Source organism: Diceros bicornis, chromosome 11 (assembly GCF_020826845.1).
Source record: "Diceros bicornis minor isolate mBicDic1 chromosome 11, mDicBic1.mat.cur, whole genome shotgun sequence".
Taxonomy (NCBI): domain Eukaryota; kingdom Metazoa; phylum Chordata; class Mammalia; order Perissodactyla; family Rhinocerotidae; genus Diceros; species Diceros bicornis.
Window position 1 is genome coordinate 39,305,271 of NC_080750.1, and position 20,153 is coordinate 39,325,423.

The 20,153-nt window shown below is 34.4% G+C and overlaps 1 protein-coding gene across 7 annotated transcripts in view; it reads right to left on the bottom strand.

Annotated features, from left to right (window-relative positions):
- LRBA (LPS responsive beige-like anchor protein) overlaps positions 1–20,153 on the bottom strand; it is a 723,014-nt gene that overhangs the window by 539,298 nt on the left and 163,563 nt on the right. For all 7 annotated transcript variants that reach the window (XM_058550176.1, XM_058550181.1, XM_058550180.1 and 4 more), the window contains 7 exons: positions 10,830–11,894; positions 9,697–9,875; positions 8,114–8,267; positions 7,527–7,707; positions 4,658–4,785; positions 4,053–4,160; positions 293–452 (listed from right to left, as the gene is read on the bottom strand). In XM_058550176.1, the coding sequence (XP_058406159.1) occupies positions 293–452; positions 4,053–4,160; positions 4,658–4,785; positions 7,527–7,707; positions 8,114–8,267; positions 9,697–9,875; positions 10,830–11,894 (1,975 nt within the window). The remainder of the gene's footprint in view (positions 1–292; positions 453–4,052; positions 4,161–4,657; positions 4,786–7,526; positions 7,708–8,113; positions 8,268–9,696; positions 9,876–10,829; positions 11,895–20,153) is intronic.

Sequence of the window (20,153 nt, forward strand, 5' to 3'; positions counted from 1 at the left end):
CAAATGCTGAGGTAAACAAAAATGTTTTAACATTTTATTTGTAAAACATAACATTTTCTCACTTACCTTTTAATTAGACGGCTCATTTAAAAAACAGAAATCATTTCCCAATTACAATTAACTAAATGTTACTTAAAATAAATTAAAATATTTAGTTATTAATGAAAATAAATGTATGCTCTTACTTTATACATAAATGGATTTAAATTCCAGAATTAATATTTTAACTATTATAAGTAGGTAACTCTTTACTTGAACTTTGGATGCCAGGGAATAAAATATGGAAACTTACCAGAGAGTGATAAATTCCCACTTTCACTACCAGTTTCCTTAAATGACTGGCTGCATCTTTCATTTTGGGGTTCCAAAATGTCTCTGTACTTCGAGACCATAAGAACAGAGATAAAGTATACAACTGCCAAGGCTAAAAATTGAGCTTGTTTGCTATCCTCCTGGGGAAAAACAAAAGTAGCTGATCATGCCACTATTAAAAAACATGCTTCCATCTTATTTTACATGACAATATTTAAATATAAAACATGTTCACAAATCTTTCAATATGTGCAGAAAATAATAATAAATTCACTTGAGCAAAGATTAGGCAAAGACTCTCAGAAAAATGCCTGTACATGACAAGTTTTATGCTTGTGAAATATGGAAAGAGAGAAGTTGGCTCATTTTTTAAAATTAAATAACTCAATCTGAAGAGATATGTCCTAATATACTTTATAAGATTAATCAAATAGCAACTATCATTAATATGAATAGCTATTTTTGCTTGTAATCATAAGAAATAAAATATGTAAAAAAAATCACAATAATAGTTTTCCTAAAAGACAAACACTCAAGAGAAGAAACGTAAGGTTATCAGATACAGAAGAGGATGCCAAAGAAATTCTCAAGAGTATTTTAAATAGTACAGACAACCAAGTGTCCAGGATTGAAAATATAGTGTCTGCCAAAATGAAAAGAACAAACTAGACTGAACTCTAGAAGAGGTCCAGGCTTCATCCTAGCTCTGCAGATCACCTACGTATCTGTACATCAATGACCTCTTCATCTAGTCAAATTCTTCATCTTCAAAGGGACCCTGCACACATCACTATTCTGGTAACATTTCAAAATAGGTTTGAGTTTAATCAATTTAAAGAAAAAACTCAAACTTGTCCACCAAATCCTGAAAACTAAAGGTACCTCAAGGAACAGATAAATTTAGGATAAAGAAAACGAAGAACATTGTTGCCTATCAGATAAATAAATGGAAACTAATGGTACGAATGAAACTAAAAGTTAATAATTCACTAGTATCAAAAGTTTTGGACACAATCAATTTCAGGGAAAAAATGAGATATCGGGCTCTACTCGAAAATATCCACTTGATACAATTATTAGACGCATTTGTAATCTGACAAAGATCTATGATACTTTTTAGGTTCATGGGCAAGACCTTATTAGTCTTGATGGAAAAGATAAATGTACATTCTTCCTTTTTTGTTAACCATCCTTTTTCTCTAGACATGCCTGTGTTCCTCTGCCACACAACTCTGCCTTCTATTAAAATACCTACTGCTAAGCATATCAATATTAAAAAGGCAGGCAAATAACTTACTTGGTCTTAACTTCTTAATCTATTATAAATTATTTATCTCTATTTAAATCCTTTTTTAGCCCATTAATATGTTCAAAGTTTACTAACCATGGTATGAAGTTTATAGTGTATACCTGATTTCTACCCAAATAAAAAATATCCCATAGATCCTTAATGTTTAAGTCCTAACTCCTGAAATAAATTTGTTTTCAATTGTAGCCGTCATTTATTGAATACTAACTGTGAGTCAGGCACTGTGCTATGTACTTCATATACATTCATTAACCCAGATGAACAAGATGAGGCTAGAGAAGTTAAGCAATTTACCTAAGGGCATATAGTAAGTGAAAAAGCAAATCTGAACTCAGATTAGAGTGATTAAAAACCTTAGCTCTTAACCTTAGGGTAATAATTTCTTTATGGCCCCAATCTTACGTCACTTCTTTCTTCATTAAAGTTTGCTTATGCTAGAAGAGGCTCTGGAATGTAGTTTGGGGAATAGAGTCTTTTCTCATCTCTAGAACTCCTATAAGGTGATTATATAACTTTTATTATTACCAAAAAAATTAAAATGATTTGATACTTTCAGAAATAACATGATAGACATAGGAGATATTAAAATTCTCTGTCTTGGCCGGCACCGTGGCTTAGCGGTTAAGTGCGTGTGCTACCCTACTGGTGGCCCGGGGTTCGGATCCCGGGGGCGCACCGACGCACCACTTCTCCGGCCATGCTGAGGCCACGTCCCACATACAACAACTAGAAGGATGTGCAACTATGACATACAACTATCTACTGGGGCTTGGGGGGAAAAAAAGGAGGAGGACTGGCAATAGATGTTAGCTCAGAGCCGGTGTTCATCAGCAAAAAGAGGAGGATTAGCATGGATGTTAGCTCAGGGCTGATCTTCCTCACGAAAAAAAATAATAATAATAAAATAAAATAAAATTCTCTGTCCAAATATCATGATATAATAACTTCAAATATCATGATACAATAACTTGTTAGAAAGTTCCAAAGAACCAAATCAGATGGAGCCAGGGTGAGCAGTCTTGCTTTCATTTTAAGTGCTATGGGAAGCCATTAGAGAATTTTTAATGCAAAAGAGTTATATCATCTATTCTAGATTTTTAAAAATCATTCTAGGAAATACAAAGTTATGGGGCAACAGATTCAACACCTACTCAGAAAAAGAGAATGGGGAGAAAAAGAAGCAGTAAAATTTGGTCCCAAAATGAACCATAGTCAGTGGGTCCTAAAAAAACAAAAGTTGATAGTTTCTTAATTAAAGGAATAATAACAGCTACCAAAAAGCAAAAAATTGAGATCTAGGGAGGCAATATAGCCTAATGGTTAAGCTCAAAGTTTCAAGAATCAGATTCTCCAGGTCCTTAAACCCACTTCCACCTCTTACTACATGTGTGATCTTAAGCAGATTATGTAACATAATACAGCTATCTTTCTCAAAGAATTATTGTGAGAATTAAATGAGATAATACATATAGAGTATCTAGTTCTCTGCTTAATACACAGTAAGTGTTCAATAACTATTAACTATATCTAATAACTATTAACTATAGCTACTATTAACAAATTATTATATACGTGTATAAAACTTAGTAAAGAACTCAAGAGAGGACCGAAACACTAGAGAAAGAGCAGGGAAAATTAAAATTTGAAGTTATAAAGTTTATAAAAAACTTATATGCAATATAGAACATCTAATACTTAACATGCAGTGTTTAATAAATATTAACTAATGATAATCTCCAAATCCTAGTGAATAGGATTACAAATGATTTTTATTTTCATCTTTATACTTTCTTATACGACTTCACAATTTCTACATGAAACTCACCCATATTATATATCAAAATCAGCTAAAAGAAAACTGTTTTTCATCTTTAAAAAATTAAAAACACCACACACAACATTTCATCATGCACCTTTATATCATATTTATATTCCTTGGAGGGAAAAATACCCAATATTCAGTAAAATAATAGGACATTCAGAACTTGAACATTTCATTACTTTCAGAGCATGGATTCTGGAGTTAAGACTGATGGGTTTGAATCCTATCATTTACTAGCTCCATTAGCTTGAACAAGTTACTCAAGCTCTCTGTGCCTCAGATTCCTCATTTATAAAATGGGAATTACAAAAGTACACAGCTCAAGAAGTTGTGGGACTTAATGAGTACATGTGAAGCACTTACAGTACCCACTATGTAATAATGTGTTATTCTTTTTATATATTCTTTTTATATATTAGCTCCATTTATATAAATAATACTTTCTAATATTCTAAGATTCTAAAGTCACTGTCAAGAGAACTGGCTTCTAAGCCTTTTATCTCTACTCAGCTATCTTATATCACAAAGAGTTTTCACTCTCAATACTTTGGGCCTAGGAGGAAATAGGTATTAGCTAAAAGAGTATGTGAAAGAAATACTGTAACTTACTATGTCTCTGAAGACAACTGCCCTAAGCCGATTAATATCCATGTCTTGTAGGAGCCTGTCAAAATCTCTTACTGGAGATATACCACCAGTTACTATATCCACTGGACTCTATTTAAGACAAAAAACACATATATATATACATTACACAAATATATTTTAAAAAAACAAACACACAGTATTCTAAGAACCAGAAAAATAAGGCTATAACATTCTTTTTCCCAGTTTATTTTTCCTACTTTTCTCTTTCTTTTTGGGGGGTGCTAGGATAGAAGTAGGGAGTGTAGAAGGAAGTCATGAAGGAAAAAACAAACTGCATGCTAACTCACCAAGTACATGAAATACAAATTGACATATTTGAAGGAAAAGGTATCACAGACACAAGAAAAGTAAACATTTGGAAAAGCAGACAAGATTAAGTATAAGCAAATCTTTACTGTATATTTAAACACAAATATTTGAATGTTATGTCCACAGACTAAAATAACTATTTTAAGACCTCTGTCAGATTCATTTAACTTTATGTTGAAATGAAAAAATAAATTTAAGATCTTAATCATAAAGTAAGAGTATGCTTTTTTATTTAATTAATTATTCTGTATGCTTACCTTTGCTGCAGATTTCCCCATGGGAATCAGGCTGTGCATTGTTTTCTGGCCTTTTGCTGTATCTCCTCTAGTTTTCAGTTGTGAATGCTGCTGACATTCTAAGCAATTCCTTACTGCCACTGCACACACTGTAATTTAAGGAAAAGATTGGGCAAGAAGAGAAAATTATATTTAAGATTACGGAACTGATAAAAATCACCTCCACAATATAATTTACATAAGATTTTATTTGAAACTGATTATCTTCAGCAAATTCCTGAAATGTCCCCGGCTTTATCACCTACTGTTTGTTTTCTGACTTTGTTAGCTACTCTGTTAGTGCCCACTGCTAAAAGGGAATCATTCAGGAATCTTAATAAACAGGATACTGTTTCTTAGATCTCACCTATGCTACTTGGAACTATTTTTAAGGAAAATATAGGGAAGAAAAGAATTGAAAGAAAGGTGGAAGAAAACAGAAAGCAAATCACATTACCATGAACTACACTAGGATAATAACCTTCTATTACCTTCACTAAAGTAAAATAAACTGGAAACTTGTGTGTTTTTCTTACAATGTATCATTACAGTATGATATTAATAGAGACTAATAGAGGACATAGCATTTACAGGGAATATTTACAGGGTCTACCTTTTACTGAATTTCATCAAAATTGTTTAAAGGGTGGGGGACAGAAAAGAGATTGTGACTAATATACAGCCCAAAATTACCTTTCTAAATGTCTCAACAATCAGGCAGTTACTTGGGTTATTTAGAAACTAACTTTGAATTTTAAATGATGAATTAGGTAATGCACAATTGACTACGAACTGCTTGATATCATGTAATCATCTCAATTCCCAGCCAAAGGTATTTGAACCAAACAAGAGTGGGTGGGCAAATGAGCAACAAAAGAGCAAACTTAAGTGGGGACTTTAAGTACACCAGACTACTATCATATGGCTAGCACACATAGAATTGAGACAGGAAAGTATTCAGAAAGGAGCCAAAAGAAAGCAACAACAGTTGAAAAAAGGAAGGAAGGAACAAAGCAAGGAAGGGAGGGAGAGAGAATGTGGAATACAACTCTGTCAAATTTGGAATCAGGCCCAGGAAAATAACTTCCGTACTACTTCTGTTACAGCTTGCATAAACTCAAGTTTGGGTCTGCATTATAAAGTTAAAAACCACACTGGATTGCCTAGTGTCAATCAGCCTCAGTAGTATAGGTTACTCTTATTGCTGTCATCCTACCTCAGGGAAGAACAGGAATGAGGAGACCAGGGATCAAAACATTTGGACTGTTTACCAAGTTTACCCTAATCTATTAAGTGATCTTGGACAAGTCACTTTCTGAGTCTCATTTCATATATAAGAAGAGTTGGTATTGGAGTAGATTGAATTATCTCTTTATTTTCTTCTACAGCTATAAACATGAGAGAGATAGAGATTTCCCCAGCATCTGAATCTAATACTTCTTGAGTACATATATTGAAACATTGCTAACATAGCCTTGTACTTTTAATTCTAGAAAAGTATTCTTTTTAGGAAAGTGGAAAGGTTTAAAAAATGGCAAATAACAAAACCAATAGAATCTAAATATTTTAATGATATTACCAATAGAAAGTTTAAGGAAATATACCACAACAGAAAGAGCAGAAACACTAATTAAACAAACTATATTCAAATTCCAACTTCACCAATTACAGCTTTTGAATTTTTGATAAGTTTCTTAATCTCTGTGATCTCAAATTTCCTCATGAATAAAAGGAAGAAAACGCTGACTCGTGAAAATCAGAAATAATGACAAATGACGGTATCAATAAATGATAGCTTTTGATTTGTTATGCTCACCATTTAAAAGTCTTTTAATTAAAATTTTAAAACAACTTTCTAAAAACTGTTATACCAAGTTTTTTAGAGCATCCTAAATTTAAAAGTACTTTGAATAGCATTTAAGTAAAAATAATCATGGTACCAAAAAAGTCCAAGTACAAGTATATCTCAGTTTATATAATAGATATTCTTGCTAAATATGGGAAAATATTTCCTTAATTAGATTTCCCACTGCTGATGTTATATTTTCTTAAGTGGTTTATCTCTGATCTGTCTTCATATGGCCATGGTTCCTAGAAGCTCTGCTTCCATTTTTTGGTCCCCCTCTCTCCACCTACTTCTCTCCATTTAATATGCAAATCTTTAATAAGTAAAGTCTCGATATTTATAACTAGATACAAGAAACTTTCTGCATAGAGAAAACTTCTTTTTTGCTTCACCTACGGAAGCCCAGATAACACTAAAAATTTTTTTCATGTATTTTAACTTTTACCTAAGAAGTGCCTCCAGAAGAACAGAGATTTAATAATTTTATTAACTGCTTTAACAAATTACCACAGTTGATTTGGATAAAGGCTGTACTCAAAAGATGCTAGTTTAGAACCTTGCTATTCAAGTGTGTTTGTAAGAGAAGCAGCATCAACATCACCTGGGATTTATTAGAAGGAATTTTAGGCCTCGTCCCAGACCCATATAACCTAATCTGCATTTTAACAAGATCCTCTGGTTATTCATATGTATGAATCATCTTAAAATTTGAGAAGCACTACTTTAGAGCAAAAAAAGATTGGGAGAAGAGGGGTAATGCTGATCAGAATCAACGCAGTAGATTTTTCAAAACTCGTCCTTCTCTCCTCTATCCAACATCACAACTACTACTATAGCACAGTCTATACACAGTCCTTCACTCCTTGGAGGTTAAAAGTAGCATATGACAAATTGCCTAGCACACATTTTCCCACCAACAAGAGAAAGATAATTTTCAATTTAATATATCTGGATTACTGAAAATTTTTAAAGTAAATTCCTAACTAATGTGTTCTAACAGCTCACCCAGTCGGAGGCACTGCCGCAAAATTCCTCCAGATGACATACTTTTTTCAGCTTCAATTTCAGTAAAGCCAAGAGAACTTGCAAATATAAGCACATCCACAAGGCTGATTAACCTCTGCAAAAATGTCACAGAGGCTTCTATTGAAAGGCCTTGAGTAGGTTCAATATTCTCCAGCTCATGCTGTAGGAAATAAAGTTTGACATTTACATCTATACTCTGATGAAAATCTAATTTTATTAGATAACCCCCCAAATTTCTAAATTTTATAAAAAGCCAGGCTTTCAGAAATCTAGTTCAACATAGTGATTTCTTTATCATTTCATCTTTAAAAAGGGCAATGAAAACACAGGTGAAACACCATCAATCATATTCACTAGCTAACTCATCCCTAAAAAATCAACATTCTTTTTAGTCCGTTCATTCCTGAAACAGATTCTAAGGTCCTTTCAGGTAATTACAAAAGATCCTGTTGCTTTTGATTTACAGCACCTATGATGCATAGTAACCAACACATTCAAGTTTTAATCAATACAGATACATAACAGTCATGTTTCACACCAATTTTATATAGTAGTTAAATCCTTACTGTAGCCGATGTAGCAGCTGAAAGCAATGGCAGTATACCCCCACAAGCCATGATCATGTTGTCCATCACTTGAGAGATGAGATGAATTGTGTTGTGTACAAAGATGACATTATCACTGCTATTCACGAAGTCCATTACTGTCTTTGTTGAATGGCTGTCCAAAGATAAATGATGTTTACTGATAAAGCTAAAGGAAGGAAATCACATTTTGCCTACTTGAGGGGAGAGGGAAAAGGAACCTGCTTTTGCTTCATCTTGAAAGCTGAGGAAAGATAATGATGCAGCAGGCATTTTGGGGGTGTATTCTTTCTCAGAAGATGTAGACCATTCCATGTCAGCAATTACTATCCATGCCCTTTTTCGGTGCTGAAACATAAATACTATCCATCTTACACTTGATATAAAAAGTTGAACTAAATTATCCTTAACTGGGAACAAAATTGAGAAGTCATGTGGCAAAAATTAAGAGGTAAATGGTGCTAAATGTGCTATTAAAAATGAACTTTCTACTACCATTTTCTTAGATAATGCCAAGAAATGCTTTTAAATAGAATAAGAGTAGTATAAAAGAAACAACAAACAAATTAGGCACTTTTAAAATCATAAATTGTACAATGGAGGATAATCTGAAATACACAGATTTTCTTTTTTTTTCTGGTGAGGAGGATTGGCCCTGAGCTAACATCTGTTTCCAATCTTCCTCTTTTTGCTGCGAAAGATTTGCTTTGAACTAACATCTGTACCCATCTTCCTCTATTTTGTATGTGGGACACTGCCACAGCATGGCTTGATGAGTGGTGTGTTGGTCTGTGCCCGGGATTCAAACCTGCGAACCCCAGGCTGCCAAAGCAGTGTGTGTGAACTTAACCACTATGCCACTGAGCAAGCCCCTATACAGATTTTTTTATACTAAAAATACACTGGAAAATTGGATGTTATACTTAAATCCCAGGTTTTTTTTAGTGTGTCTAGTAACAAACCCACTTGGTAGACCTACCTTCAGGTTAATTATATGCTATAAAATATGGTACAGGAAATCTTCAGCAAATTTTTTAAAAGAAAAATCGCTGATTTTCAAGTCTTTGTAATCCAGACAGGGTAGCTCATTTTTATAATGGAGAATAAAATTTAATTCAATAAAACCCTACTATAGATACAATTTATATTCTACCTTTTAACCAAATGTCTGAAAACTGCAAAATGTTAACTACATAAATTTCTTTGAGGGCCAGCCCCGTGGCTTAGCAGTTAAGTGTGCGCGCTCCGCTGCTGGCGGCCTGGGTTTGGATCCCGGGCTTGCACCGACACACCGCCTCTCCGGCCATGCTGAGGCAGCGTCCCACATACAGCAACTAAAAGGTTGTGCAACTGTGACGTACAACTATCTACTGGGGCTTTGGGGGAAAAAAAGGAGGAGGATTGGCAATAGATGTTAGCTCAGAGCCGGTCTTCCTCAGCAAAAAGAGGAGGATTAGCATGGACATTAGCTCAGGGCTGATCTTCCTCACAAAAAAAAAAAAAATTTCCTTGAAAACAAAGACTAAAGTTTACACACATCTTCTATAGTAAACATATGGACAAACCTTCTCCACATCTGTATATCTGTTTCTATTGAAAATAATAAATCAGTGAGCAAACGTTGATGCATCTGAGACCATTTGAACTCAGGAATACGAAACACAGTAGACCTGGAATCCCTCCTTTGTCCATTAACCACATCTGCTGCTATTCCTTGCCCTGGCTGCTCCTGTTGTCTTGAGGTCTAATACAGAAAAATAAAAAGAGTAATAAAAATAAGTTCTACTTCAAAGGAAGGCACTGATAAATAATTTATAGCTTCTATGCAATTCGTCTAATAAATACATTTTAAGATACTAGGGAACAAAATCAGAGAAAAATTATCAATGAGTAATAACATTAATACTTTAACACATTTAAAGCAAAGTTATCAAAAATGCTACACTACCACAATTCAAGAGTAATTAGCTTGGAACCACGTTAGTATTACCACCAGCTAATGTAGCATTTTATAAAGGAATCAAGAAGTTCTTAGTTTTGAATATTAGCATGAAAAGAAAGGCAGTATCTGGATCACAAATTGGCTAGAATTAAGAGCAAACAAAAATAAAGACAATAGAATGAAGAACAAACCAACAAAATAGAAAGGAGGGAGAGAGATAAGTGTTGAATGAAGTGGGAAATTGTGTCACAAATCACCGAGATACTGGTAAAGGAGAAAGATGTGCCTCTAGACCTCACAAAGTAAACAGATCTCATGGAACAATTTTAAGCTACATACTTTGTATTTACAGTTATACACTGGCAGGTGGTTCTGCAGGAAGGTAGCCCTAGATTTTGTCAGAAAACTGATGTGCTAACTATGACTGGGTTATCAAACAAGTGGTAAAAGGCAAGCATTTCCAAAGTTTGCTTTATAAACCAAAATTATGCCAATCCTGAAACTTGAAAGTAGCAACTTTTGGTGAATTCTAGTGAACATCTGGTGAATAATAATAAAAGCTGCCATGTAGTGAACTCATACTAAAAGCCAAACCCCATGCTACAGATAAAAAATATTATCCTTACATTCATTGCACTTATATAATTACACATGGGACACGAACAAATTTCAAAATAAAATAAAATCTAAGTATACACACTGCTCTATTTTAACTCAAATGCAAACACACGCCAAGAAGCCAATAAATATAATCACCTCAAGCACAGGTTGATGAGGTTGAGATGCTTCCGTGTTTGCACTGGCTCTCAATTCCAGTTTCTCAGTATCTGTAGCAACACTGGAAACATCCAATTTAGCAATCTTCTGCTCAGAAGTAGTAGGAGACTCAGAGATATTCCCATGAGAATCACTAATTAATTTGGTTTCTCTAGCAAAGTTCGCTGTTTTCTTCCCTTCCTCCAGCACCTGATCAATGTCTGATTGTACAGGTGTTTGGGAAGCAGTAGTGTCTGGTGAGGTAGCTGAAGACCCTGATGCTGTCATAGTCAAGATTACAGAATCTTCAGAATCTTGAGTTTCAGTATCAGCTTGCTTCTTACTTACAGGTTCTTCCTCTTGAAATATTAATTTGTGGTCATTACTAAACATGTCCAGTCTTTCACTGGCTTCAGATGCAGCTGGAGACAAACTATTATCTTGGAGCTCTGTGGGTAGACTGGTTTCCTCAGTAGGACTACTTTCTACCTTCAGTTCTACATAATCATCATCATCTTCTTCCTCTACTACAGACTTATCCAATAATTCTGGCACCTCCGAAGCATCCTCTTCAGAAGGAGAACTTATGGAAGCAGTTACTTCACTGACAGTCATTATATCTTTGCCAGTTGTTTTAAAAGAATTAGAGGAAATAGTCACAGCTTCTATAATGTCAGAAGATACTTCTAAATCTTCTGCATTAATTGTGTCACTCATCAGTGTTTCTTCTAAAGGGACTTCATCCAGTAACTCCTGATTTTCTTGCCCAGTTTTCCCTTCTTCATGAGATATACTATGAGTTTGCAGTACAATGTTGGATGGAGATTCTACTGAATTTGTCTTCTCAATACTTGACTTTTCATCACTATTTGTCGTGATATGAGGAGACAAAGGAGAATCCTTCGTATCTGATTGCTGGGATCCTACTGAAACATTAACATCCCTGCTAATGCCAGAGACTGCTTGAATTGGACTTGAAGAACATTGCCCTGCTTCTTCATCAGTTTTTCCCTGGCGTTCCCTAAATATATTGGCAAGGTTTTCTTTGTGTATTTCAAAAGTGACCTAGAAGAAAAACATACAATCAGTCAAACTATGCAAAAAAAAATTAACAGAGCATACAGAACATAAAAATATTTAACAATTTTTCAAATACACGTTTTACATAATACAATAAAACAATTTTCCTATAATATCCTGATCTTATAAAAGGAAAAAGAAAAAGTCAGTCAATCACAAAAAATCTAAATAGTCAAGAAAAATTATAGCTAATCTTAATGCTAACAGGTAGCACGGCATCAAACCACAACAACATATTTAGCCTATTCTTAAAGATGTCTAGGAAAAGAAATACACCATTCTACCGGCCTCTATAACTTGTACCAGGATCTAAGTGTGTACCATTGAGAAATGCTTTGTGCACTAGATAACACAGTCATGTGTCACTTAATGACGGGAATACATGCTGAGAAATGCATAGTTAGGTTATTTCATCATTGTGAGAACATCCTAGAGCATACTTATACAAACATAGATGGTATAGCCTACTACACACCTAGGTTATGTAGTACTAATCTTATGGGACTACCACTGTATATGCAATCCATCGTTGACTGAAACATCGTTACACAGCACATAACTGTACACTGTTTCAACTATAATGAAAACCCATTTCCCCATGATATATCATCAGCAGAGATTTAAAATATCCATTAATTATGCTCACTATTATAGCAGGTCTCCATATATTTATTAAGCTACTAAAACTTTTTCTTACTAGGTTAAAGAATACAAATTCTTTCAGCAATAGAAAAAAAATCCAACTCTTCTCCAAAGGTCAACCATAATTTTCAAAGTTTGAACTGGTCACAAATGGTCTGAAAGTTCCAGTTAATCCATCCAGGCATCCATTCATTCCACCTGTACATGAGTGAATACTATGTATTCAGCACTGTGAACATCCTCATATCACGCTTAGCCTGTTACCCAACTACATGGAAAAACTGATTAGAGGGAAAGTATAAAAGAGAGTGCTGTGGTCTTTAACATCAAAAGGTTTGTAATATCCTTATCTCATCAAGGATTATTGTTTTATAGCAACCATTATGTGATTATCACTGGTGTTTCAATGGAAAACGCCCCTCAAAAAAAAGTATAATACAGAAAGTATAAAAATAATTATAGTTTATCAATGCTAGAATTGTTTGTTCCTATAACCTACATTATTATGACACACAGTAAATTGAAACTTTAGTCAACAAACCTTTATTGAACCCTAGTATGGGAAGATGGTAGTAGATGATAACAAAAAAAGAAAAGATGGTTTTCTATGCTCAAAGATCCATAGGGCTTCTTGAATCACAGGTGTGTAGACACATGGGTAAAAGGCAAACAAAAGTATAAATAACGCACAATGCACACGTTTCCTTCTATAGCTATTAACTGGCCCTTACTCATGACATATACAGTACATTCATGCCATAATGTGATATAGGTAAAAATAAAAATGTTTAGGAAATAAACATCTTCCTAATTGTAAATATTTGGGGAAATTTTTGGAATTTCAAAATGAAATGCATGTATTCAAGACAAGAGTAAAATGGCACAGTAGCATGAACAAAATGTCAACTTTTTTACACTCAGAAAGCTAATATTTTCTTTGAACTAAATTCTTTAATTGACCAAGTATTCATCTATTCATTCAACAAAAATTTACTGAACATCTATAGCATGCCAGGCACTGTGTGATGAACAACACAACGTTCCTGCCTTTATGGAACTTATATTTCAGGAGGCTGAAAATGAACATACAAATACATAAGATAATGTCAAGTAATAAGAAGAGATTTGAAGAAAAAAAGGGATAGAGAATAACTGAAGATGACAGTCTAGGTAGGAAGATGTATTTTATAATGGTAACTAGGGAAGGTCTCTGAAGGTGTTATGTTTGAACAGAGAGAAGAATAAAGTGAGAGAGCAAGTTACGTGAATATCAAATCAAAAAGAGTTTCAGGTGGAAGGAAGAACAAATGCAAAGGCTCTGGAACCAAAATAAGCTCGGTATATTAGAGGAACAACAATAAACCAGTAGACAAAGAACTATAGGTAAAAAGGTCAGAGATGTACCCATTGGCTGGATCACAATTATAGACTGTGTTAAAGACTCTGAATTTTATTCTGAGTGTGAGAGAGCCACTAGAGAATTATGAATAAGAGGAAGACAGGATCTGATTTCTTAAAGTATCATTTAGTCTATTTGGAAAACTGACTTTAGGGAGACCATTTCTGCACTGATACAACAATTATTATTATCTAAGGAAGGCAAATTACATACTAACAACCTCACAGTGATTTTAAAAATAGATCATTTATTTCTACAACAGCCAGTGTTATAGAATGAGTCTAGTTTTCAATAATCATTTGCTTTGATTTTATTCAAATTAAGGATTTTTTAAAATTTTTATAAAATGTATCAATAAACATGAATATATACAATTTATATGTACAGGTTAAAGAATTTTTTTTTTTTTTGAGGAAGATTAACCCTGCACTAACATCTGTTGCCAATCTTCCTCTTTTTCTTTTTTTTTCCCCAAAGCCCCAGTACACAGTTGTGTATCTCAGCTATAGAGTTGTAGCTCTTCTATGTGGGACACCGCCTCAGCATGACATGATGAGGTAAGTAGGTCTATACTCAGGATCCGAACCAGCGAACCCCTGGCCACCAAGGCGGAACACACGACCTTAACTGCTACGTCACTGGGCCAGCCCCAAGAATATTTTGTTTTTTTAATCCCACGTACCTACCACCCATGTCAAGAAACGGAACACTACTACTACCTCACAATTCCCCTAGGTGCCCATCTCCAACTGTCTCCCAACCTCCTCACCCCTATCAAGAGGAAATCAATATCCTGACATTTCTATTAATTGTTTCCTACTTCTTTTTTTTTTTTTTTTTTTTTTTTTTTTTTTTTGTGAGGAGATCAGCCCTGAGCTAACATCCGCCAATTCTCCTCTTTTTTTGCTGAGGAAGACGGCCCTGGGCTAACATCTGTGCCTATCTTCCTCCACTTTATATGGGACGCCGCCACAGCATGGCTTACCAAGCAGTGCGTCGGTGCGCGCCCGGGATCCGAACCAGCGAACCCCGGGCCGCCGCAGCGGAGCGCGCGCACTTAACCGCTTGCGCCACCGGGCCGGCCCCCCTACTTCTTTTTTAATAGTTCTACTCCGTATATAGTAAACATACCTATTATGCTTAGTTTGAAAAACTAAGTATAGCACAAATCTAGCCAGCTGTGTAAGAAATAAAGGGTAATATTGCCACAACTAACTGAAGGCTCTCAGGAGAAGACAAGCTACAAAGAATCTGTGAGATGGACCAGGGCTCCAGCTTCTCTAAGAGGATATATGAGGCTATTTCTGGGAAGTGTGTAGGCAAAGTCATTAGGAAATGCTAGGAAATATAGAAGTCAAGAGAATTGGAGCATCTATGAGGGGTACTATGGGCCAGGTATTGGGTACACGGCATGAATAAGGTCCAAGAAGTAGACTACTTTATGTTTTCCAATTCTAAGCTCACCATAGTCTACCTCTACTCTCAGAAGATCAAAAAAGACTACATTTTTGAGAGATGAAGTGAGAATCTTCAGGTGATCCAGACAGCAAGACTAGAAGAGAGAGCAGGAACTGAATCAGCACACAGTCAAGTCATCATAAAAATATGGACCCATCTCATGTGGGTAATTTGCTTCCAGGCTTTAAAAAATGTTATAAAGGCAGCTGGTATTTCAATCATAATAGCTCCCCTATATCTGTCTCTTAAGTCAAATTGTTCCCATTTACATGGACTGTCATACGTCGACTACATAGCTGCCATCCTGGGATCTCCCCTCACTATAGTCCTGGAGATCCCTTTCATATTTCTTCTATGTTGCCTCTCCTGTTTCCTATATCTCATATGTTTCTCTTCGTTTTATTCTCTCCTTTTTGTACAGTACATCCTCCAATGCCTTCTTGAAAAAGGGTGCATACAAACTAAATTTTTGTTTTCAGCAATAGAAAATTCAAAAATACAAACCTAGAAAAGTTTGTATTTTAAATTTTCCTTGGTGCCAAAAGGGAAAAGTCTCTATCTTTTCTTTAGCATTTCCTTTAGAAAACCTGAAGTTGTAAATACTTTCTCTGGGACTTCGAGATATATGCAAATCTTTTTAAAAGATAATAAGCCTCTTGCTAGTTTTGCATCCCAGGGATGTCTTTCCTGGGGGCGCTGGAGCCATCCCTTTGAAACATGAACATCAAGGATGTTCGTGCCCTGTCTCCTGTCTCCTATCTCTGTGGGAGTTTAAGCTAGCTACTTGACTCCAAGATGTAACTCCAGCTTGTCAAAAATATATGAGAATTTTAATTTTTCTTTTGGATAAAAACAACTACATGTATGTAATGGATTTTATCTGCCTGGCCATATAAAAGGGTGAAATTTTTTCTTTGCCATCTCTTTAGTGGATTGCCCGTGATATGCATCGCAGTCTGGTTTAATGCTTATTTAGAAATAATACTGTTTCACTCTTTTCTATACTTTGAGGAGAGGATATTTTGGTGTTGGCAGAGGGGGCTATTTTTAATTATTTCCCCAACGATACAGTAACAGTAAGTTATTAACATATAGTTGTTGAGAGATTAAATGAGTTGTTATATGTGAAGTGCCTAAAATAGCACAGTACACAAAATAAGCACTATGTATATATTTATCATTATTACAATTATCATTAATTTCCAATAGGTGTTGTGGTAGTTCTTTATCTACTCTTATTAGAGAATAGAATAGCATTCTACTCTAGTTTCATGGTTTAGAATCTACTCTTATCTCTCTGAGGATGTTAATAATTGTTTCTCCTCTATTTCATTTCTTCTCTTTTATTATCTATTTTCTTTGAGCTGCCTTTTTCTATTGGTCTGTTTTCTATCTCCCATGTTAGATGTTTTCCATAACTTTCTGGTATAACTTGGTTGTCTCCTCATGATTAGCAAAAGGAGGGGCAAAGGGCCCGGGGGTTAAAAAGCTCTCAGTGCAGTGGGTAATCAACTTCTACCTTTACTGTCAAGCGATCTGGGTGCAGCTTGAGTCAGAAAGGCACATAGACAACCCAAAGAAGTACCTTCCAATGTCCTGCTTGCAAGGTAATGGGCTGGTTGCCTACATTTTAGGAGCCAAATAGGGGAAGCAGCGGGTGGGACTGTTCTCTTTGCATTCAGCATTCAGTTTGCACACAGTCTCTCAATATTCTTCCTCATTTTGCTAATATAAAACAAGACCAGTGACCTTCTGTATTACCCTCTCTAGAATTCTGCAAAAATAGAATGGGTTAGTCTTTCAGTAGCATGGAGTAAGGGAGGGTATCAATATATCACACTGCTACTCTGACCATCTTTTTCAATGTTTTTTGCTTGTAGCACATACAACCCCTGATCTTCAGTTGCATACACAGTTGAGGCTGCCAGTTCCTGAGAATTTTGAGAGTTCTTTAGCGAAAATGAAGTTGATTCTTAGCTTTCCCCTACCCTAAGCTTATGATTTACTTTTCCCAAGCCTAAGTTAATACAACTTACCCATCTGATCTCTGGACTCTAAATTTTATTGCTGTTTATTCTATTCCTATTCTCTCCTTCCTATGGATTTATATATCTTTCCAAAATTCTTTTATGGCATTTTTAGTCAAGTTTCAATACAAAATGAAGTTAGATGTTAGTGTTCAACTTGACAGCTTAATCCAAAAGATTTGTTTTCTCTGTGTCAGCTTAAATCATCCTTTATTTAGTTTCTGTTCATCTAGTTAGAAGCTATTTTCCAAAATCATTAAGCAAATTTCTTCAATTTTATTGTTTTAGAGGAAACCAATATTACGTTTTATTATCCTACACAAAAGGAAAAAACTAATGTAGAAACTATAGAGATTTTAAATACTATTCTAGGTAATTTCCTGTTAATAAGGACTCTAAAATATATTTTTACCCAACTTTGAACAGAATCACCAACATTTCTTTTTAAAAGTGCTGTAATTTTTTGAGAATAAAAATTGAGTCAGATGGTGGCAGACCTCTCAAAAAATTACTTGTATTCAAATTCAAAAATATAGAATTTTATATACACAAAATGCCAAAAGGTTTTTTTTAATGTAAGCATCAACTTTGTAGACTATAAAAAGGGTATATCCTGGGGAGAAAGGTACTATACACACATGAACCATAAAAGATAAACAGATAATAATAGGCTGGGAGATTTACTAAAGCCTATTCTCAGGGTCATAAGTTTGGAAACAGACCCAAAGGTAGGTCTCACCACAGTCAACCACTACACTTAAGTGTTCACTGGTACACTGTTCTCAATGTATGCTATTTCCACTGCATCTCTGGTCATCCAAACCATAAAAAGATCTACCAGCAATCAAGCTGTTGATACAGATGTGCATCTAGCAAATTGTCCTATATAACAAAGTCATGTTCTTTCAGTTAAAATTTATTGGGCAAATATTACAGGTTTTTGACAGTCACTATATGGGCCACCTAAAAACAGAAGAGTTTTCTATTCTCATGAAATATAAACAATAATTCAGGATAAATGAACACCCAAAAAACTATGCAGAATATGTCAGGATGATCACAGACATGTGAAAATAAGTGTGAATCAATCACATATGAATAATGAAAGAACAGAGGTATTAAGTGAAAATAATCACAAATGTTTTACTAATATAAGTATATTCTGAGCCAGCATCCCAAAGTACCAAGTTATAGAGACTGACAGAACCATTGCAAACACCTGGAAAAACATGTAAGTAAAAATCAACTGAGTGGAAAATGTCAGAATGCAAATAAAAAATAAAACTTTTAGTGACTGAAACTAAAAGTAAATCCAAATAACGAATAAGCTGAGGCATCGATAATTAGCAGAGTAAGGATAAATTTTCATCCTATGACAAGACCAACAGTGATATTCCTAACAGGGAGGGGAAAAACTGCTGCCCACTGGTTCAACTAATATACCTATCACAAAAGAAAGTTGTCAGCAAAAACACTGTAATCCATTTCAAAACCAAGTATGATCCAATATTAAAGAGCATTGTTTTGAAGAATAAAGAAAACAAACTTGAGATTGACGATTTAGAGCCTACATTATTGCCACTGTGACTGATTCAGGATGTTAAAATAGTATGGTAAAATTTCAAAATCCTATGACTACCTTTGCCCAGAAATATATTTTTAAGATGACTCATCATCCTAAAAATGGTATACAACTGGGATTTAATGGACATTTTAAAACCTTAATATCTGATCTACATGGTTACATCTAAATACTAAAAATAATTATATATTTTGAATTATTTGGTAATTCTATAAACTTAATAGACAAAAAATCCGTAAAACAAAAACAGTCCTGAAAAAATCATTCATGTTTTTACGTTAATGCTTCTATTAAGGTTACTAAAAATAGCGGTATCAATGAAACAAAACTTTTATAATACCTTATCATAGCCATAGCATATAGTCAATCACATAGAACTGACTCTCCCTACTGGTTTATAAACAACTTGAGGCATTCCTCTTGGATTTCCATGTTCTCTTCAGCACCAACAGAAGACATATTTTTGCTATCACAAATTATCTCTTACAGATTTGTCTTCATGATGCTCTTGCTAGTACTCACTTAAATTATAAATTCCATGACTATCATCATAATTAGTCTTTCAACCATTTGATAAGAGACCTTTCATTCTAAAGGTGAAGTACAATACTATGTAATATATTTCTTTGTCATATTCTAACTATATTCATAACCAGCAGACAAACTTTCAACTGGCCATTTGAAAAATAGGTTAAAGGATATTATTTAATGTTAAAATTTTAAGCACAAGATGATACATATATAGACGTATAGGATGATACATTATATAATACACATTTCAATTCAAAGCAATGTACACTTTCATAAATTACATTTTGAATGTGCCACAGGAAGTATTTTCCCTTTTGTGTTATAAAGATTTGTAGTCAAATCTGTTCTAAATAGTGCTTTGTCTTTCCTAAGCAAATCAACTCATTTACTCTTCCTTCTGTCAATATGAATATTAGAAATGTTTTCAAAATTCTGAAGTTTAAAAATCTGAAGATTTTTAAATTTCCCTTTAATTTACTCCAACAGTCTAAAAGCTAAATGGCAATTCAGCAATTATCATTATCGTTATCTTTTTTGATACTGTTTTCCTAAAGGTATTTGTGATTGATAATTCCTAATTAATTACCAGATATTGTTCTAAATTA